The sequence below is a fragment of the Sinocyclocheilus grahami genome, unplaced genomic scaffold (genome assembly GCF_001515645.1).
Source record: "Sinocyclocheilus grahami isolate Dianchi unplaced genomic scaffold, SAMN03320097.WGS_v1.1 scaffold832.1, whole genome shotgun sequence".
Classification (NCBI taxonomy): Eukaryota; Metazoa; Chordata; class Actinopteri; order Cypriniformes; family Cyprinidae; genus Sinocyclocheilus; species Sinocyclocheilus grahami.
The window spans coordinates 510,209-515,860 of NW_015506011.1; the positions used below are offsets into that span (position 1 = coordinate 510,209).

Genomic DNA, 5,652 nt, shown 5'->3' on the forward strand with positions numbered 1-5,652 from the left:
CCATTTTCCATTTCCATTTGAACTTTAAGACTATACATAAATATCTTGTAATTACTGGCGTATTTTCTCTAATGATGCATGAGAAATGCATAACTATGGGCTGCTGGAGTGCAATATAATCTTTGCAGCAGCTTCTTTGAAACATCATTTTGAAATAAGAGAATCAATACAGATTTGACCGATCATTTGATTCTAATTCACATTTGGTTTGATTTGATTCTGATTCGTTTGTGTATTTTTCTGTTATAATTCCAATTTTTCGTACAGATGTAAATCATTCTTTCTTAACTAATGCTGTTTATTAAATAGTGCTGTGTTTCGAACTGATTCAAATCAGTAACCTTTTGAACGACATATTAAAAAACTACAGGTAAGACTCGTGTGCATTTAGGGGTCAATACCCCATTTGATATCGTAATCTAATTTTAAGAGTTTCTTTGTAATAAGGCAGTCCTCTTTTATTGTCTTTAGAGTGCATTCGTTTATTTTAAAGAGCGATTTTCCTGCATGTTTGATGCATTTTAATGTCTCCCTGAGGACTATAAATCAAGGTTTCTTGCCCCAAAATCAGGCGTAATTTAGTTTTTCATACCCATTTTCCATTTCCATTTGAACTTTAAGACTATACATAAATATCCTGTAATTACTGGCGTATTTTCTCTAATGATGCATGAGAAATGCATAACTATGGGCTGCTGGAGTGCAATATAATCTTTGCAGTAGCTTCTTTGAAACATCATTTTGAAATAAGAGAATCAATACAGATTTGACCGATCATTTGATTCTAATTCACATTTGGTTTGATTTGATTCTGATTCGTTTATGTATTTTTCTGTTATAATTCCAATTTTTCATACAGATGTAAATCATTCTTTCTTAACTAATGCTTTTTATTATATAGTGCTGTGTTTCGAACTGATTCAAATCAGTAACTTTTTGAACGACATATTAAAAAACGGGTTCATTCTCTCTCTCTCTCTCTCTCTCTCTCTCTCTCTCTCACACACACACACTCACACTCTCTCTCACACACACACACACAACCCCCTTGCACTCCCACACACATGTATATCTCTCTCTCTCTCTCTCTCTCTCTCTCGCGCGCGCGCGCGCACACACACACACACACACACACACACACACACACACACACAAACAAACGTGTACAAACAAACAAATCTCACACGTTCACATGTGCTGTTCCTCAGACCAAAGGTTGTGGCTCACGCCTACATACATTTGCATCTCAAGAAGCTTTTGTCTGGGACTTCATGAGTGTGTATGTGTGTGTCTGTGTAACTTAGCACCTGTTCATTTGCACAGAAGCACTCGAGCCTCCACTCTGCTGCTCAGGTTAATTAGCTAAATTCATGCTAATCACTGTGACGAACCAGGAACAAAAGCCTGAGACACAGAAAGCCAAAGCCTTCACGGCACACCGCAAAAAAATCAGCAGTATTTTTGTCTTGTTTTCAGGTAAAATACCATTAAAAATGTTTTCAATTTTAATTTTTCTTATTCTGTTGGAAATATTTAATAAAAAAGTATATATGCATAAACCTGATTAAATGCATGTATGCAGTACTGTTCAAAAGTTTGAGGTTGCTAAGATTTTTGAATGTTTTTGAAAGAGGTCTCTTCTGCTTACCAAGGCTGCAGTTATTTGATTATAAACAATACAGTAAAAATTGTGAAATATTATTACAATTTTAAAACGTCTGTTTTCTATGTGAATATGTGTTAAACTGTAATGTATTCCTGTGATGTGCAGCTGTATTTTCAGCATCATTCCTCCAGTCTTCAGTGTCACATGATCTTCAGAAATCAGTATAATATGCTGATTATTAGAAACATTTCTGATTATTATCAATGTTGAAAACAGTCGTGCTGCACAATATTTTTGTGGAAACTGTGAAACATTTTATTTTTCAGGATTCACAGATGAACAGAAAGTTCAAAAGAACAGCATTTATTTGAAATAGAAATCTTTTGTAACATTAGAAATGTCTTTACTTTTGATCAGTTTATTGCATCCTTGATTAATAAAAGTATTAATTCCTAATAAAAAATATATTTTATTTTATTTTATGTTATATTTATTATATACAGTGTGTGTGTGTGTGTGTGTGTGTGCATGCATGCATGTATGTATTTCTTACAGATCATATACAGACCCTGTTAACCTTAATAATTTCACTGATGTATTTACCATCCTGCAGCCATAATTCAAGCAGTCATTAAGTTTTCTCTTTATTGTGAAGGCATGTGGCGCTCTGAATAAACATCAGCTTCTCTCTCGCTGTCTGTAAGTGCTGCACTATTGCTGGCATCATCATTTCATTACTTACAGATAATTGACACATCCAGTGCTAAATAAGATTACACTGGATTAAGGGAGAAGAAATGGATTTCACATGGTTGCATCAGCATCTTAGGTAGTTCTTTAATGAATCAACCACATGCCCACCAATTAGCACAGGCTAAATCTCCTCCTGTGGCTCGTTGGAGTGTTGTTAAAGTTTGGATTTTTTATCCACTTTCACTAATTTACACATAATTGTTTTACTGTTCGGTGAGATAATGAACACTCTTGTGGTTTGTAGGTCATGCATTAGATCAGGCCAAATGTTTGAAACCACCAAGAGATATTAAAAATGAAAAGATAAATAAATTAAGGATTTGAGAGAGGGGATGTGATTTGCATGCATAGATTAATGATGAAAATATGAGTTGGTTTTTGAGGTTCTCTTGAACTAGTCTTGCGTAAAGCATTATTGTGCATTCATTCAGCATTATTTGTGATTATTTTAATGGCAATTTGAAATTAATCACTATTGTGATGATTTTAACTTGTTTGGTAATAAAGTTAAATTTTGAAGTAGAACGACTGAAATACTGATTTCTTGTAAAATTAACTCCAGTAATCTTTGTTTTAAAATATTTTTCCAAAATGAAGCCAATGTGACACACAGTACGGCCTTTCCTTCCTGAATCAGTTTTTTGAACAAATACGTTGAATGAATTCAGTGACTCACTCTTAAAAAATATTCATTTAGTTCTTTCCAGAATGAATTGATTGAGTGAATAATTGAATGACTGACTCATAAAGGCAATCACTTGATGGAATCAGTGTTTTAAACAAATCTGTGGAATGAATGATTCAGTGACTCACTCATAAAGATACTCATTTAGTTCTTTCCAGAATGAATCTGTGTTACTGAACAAATCGATTGAGTGAATCAGTGACAAATCGGTTGAATGAATGATTCAATGACTCACTCATAAAGGCAGTCATTTAGTTCTTTCCAGAATGAATCTGTGTTACTGAACAAATCAATCGAGGGAATGATTCAGTACCTGACTCGTAATGACAATCGCTTGATTGATTCCTAAATAAATTAGCATTTTGAACAAATCTGTTGAATGAATGATTCAGTGACTCACATACATAGACGTCGTAACCTGCAGAAGAAATATTTTAGATAAATATTTATTGGCTGTATCACCCAGCCTAGTATTAAAGTTGCATACATCTAAAAAGGTCATTTAAATATTAATTTAACTCACTAAAAACAAGGTTTCGCTTGAACAGGTGTCAGTCAGCGTTTATGCAACAGAACTGCTGTTACTTCTATGTTTGATTAGTTTAGTGAACAGGGCACAATGGTTATGTTTTTTTTCCCGGTTTCTACACATGTTGAGTAGTACGTAGATCTATATTTAAGATTGTGAGCATGTGTCTGCTCACATTGTGTTAATTGTTCTGTCTTGTATATCTGAAGTGTTATGAGCCTCCTGGTGCAGCCTTGAAGCAGGTGGTCTGTAAGATTGCACGCTGCAGTCACATAACGCTCACTTGGTATTCATCTCTTCCTCATCTGGCTCCCTCGCTCTTGCTCTGGGCTCCTGGATCTTGTGTTGTGAATGTCTCTCTCGTTTGTGCCGCTTGTAACGGCTTTGAAATATTGCCCAAGTGACTTGTGGTTCATGAGACTGGCGCTTCAGACATAAACCGAAGAAGCACGAGAACAGTTTCCACTGCGTAACGTAAGCACCTCTGGCTGAATTCACTGCGCTGTTATGATTGCACATAAATATACATAATGTACACACACACACACACACAGACACACACACACAGACACACACAGACACACACACACACACACACACACACACACACACACACACGCACTCACACACGCACTCACACACACTGCCATTCAAAAGTTTGGGATTTTTGGGATGTTTTCTTTTAAAGAAGTCTCTTCTGCTCATCAAGACTACATTTATTTAATCAAAAATACAGAAAAAAATTTAATATTGTGAAATATTATTGCAATTTAAAATAATGATTTTCAATTTTAATACACTTCAAAATCTAATGTATTTCTGTGATGTGCAGCTGTATTTTCAGCATCATTCCTCCAGTCTTCAGTGTCACATGATCTTCAGAAATCAGTATAATATGCTGATTTATTATCAATATTGGAAACAGTTTTGCTGCTTAATATTTTTTTTGATCCTGCGATACTTTTTTTCAGGATTCTTTGATGAATAAAAAGTAAAAAAAAAAACAGAAATTATTTAAAATAGAAATCTTGTCTAACAATATAAGTCTTTATTATCACTTCATATTATATGCAAGTTATTATTTAAATTAAATAATAATTAATAATTTATTTATGTGTTTTAATTGTATTCCCATTCATTGATTATTTATTTGTTTACTTATTTATTACAATTGAATTCTAATTCATAATTAGTTTTTTTATTTAATTTTTATTAAAATTACTGTATGTCTGTATTCATTTGTTAATTTATTTCAATTTGACTCAAATTCAGAATTTATTTGTATGTTTATTTCAAATTCATATTTTATTTAGTACAATTTAATTATAATGTATTAAGTTTAATGAATTCAAGTTAAGTATTTATTAATTTCAATTGTATTCAAAATATATTATTTATTTATTTATTTCAGTTTAATTTATATTAATTAGTTATTTACAGTGTATTTATTTAGATTTCATTAAAGTTCATTATTAATTAATTATATAATTAGTTAATTTATTTGATTAATTTGTCTGTGTGTGGTATTTTGTAAAAAATAAATAAATCTAAATAATTTGGTGAATGCCATGCCCATTGGCTACTATATAGAATGTGTTAATTATTATTATTATTAACAATAATATCAAATGTAAATATTTCTTGAACATTGGTGTATTTAATCAGTGCAGTTGCCACAATTTTATAAGAGCACTAAGTGGCACAGGATTCATGCTGTTGTTAGCTACACTCTTTTACCATGGCTTATTGCTTATTAACTTTTTTCATGATCACTCTGTAAAACAGTCTAGTTGGTCATTTGAGTTCGTTCTGCCTATAAGAGCATAAACATTTAAGGTGTTTAAGCTTTAAAGGTGCATTCTCTGAACACTTTATCTGTTCAGACAGCAGCTCAACTATTAGTCTGTTTTTAGCACTTTATATTTAATGGAAAATAGTGGCATTTCCTCTCATCCTCCTCTCACTTCACACAATGTTATTTTGTCTCTCGCACTTTTGCACTCTCATCTTCCCCTCATATCACAAACTCGTTTTCCTCTTCAGGTTTGTTTTCTCTCTCTCTCTCTCTCTCACACACAC

General features: G+C 32.7%; 1 protein-coding gene across 1 annotated transcript in view; it reads left to right on the forward strand.

The window, feature by feature from the left end:
* Positions 1–5,652, forward strand: part of LOC107562672 (ras-related protein Rab-26-like) — a gene marked incomplete at its 3' end in the record, with an annotated part of 77,036 nt that overhangs the window by 47,377 nt on the left and 24,007 nt on the right. The window contains exon 7 of the mRNA XM_016247355.1: positions 3,783–3,935. Within this exon, the coding sequence (XP_016102841.1) occupies positions 3,783–3,935 (153 nt within the window). The remainder of the gene's footprint in view (positions 1–3,782; positions 3,936–5,652) is intronic.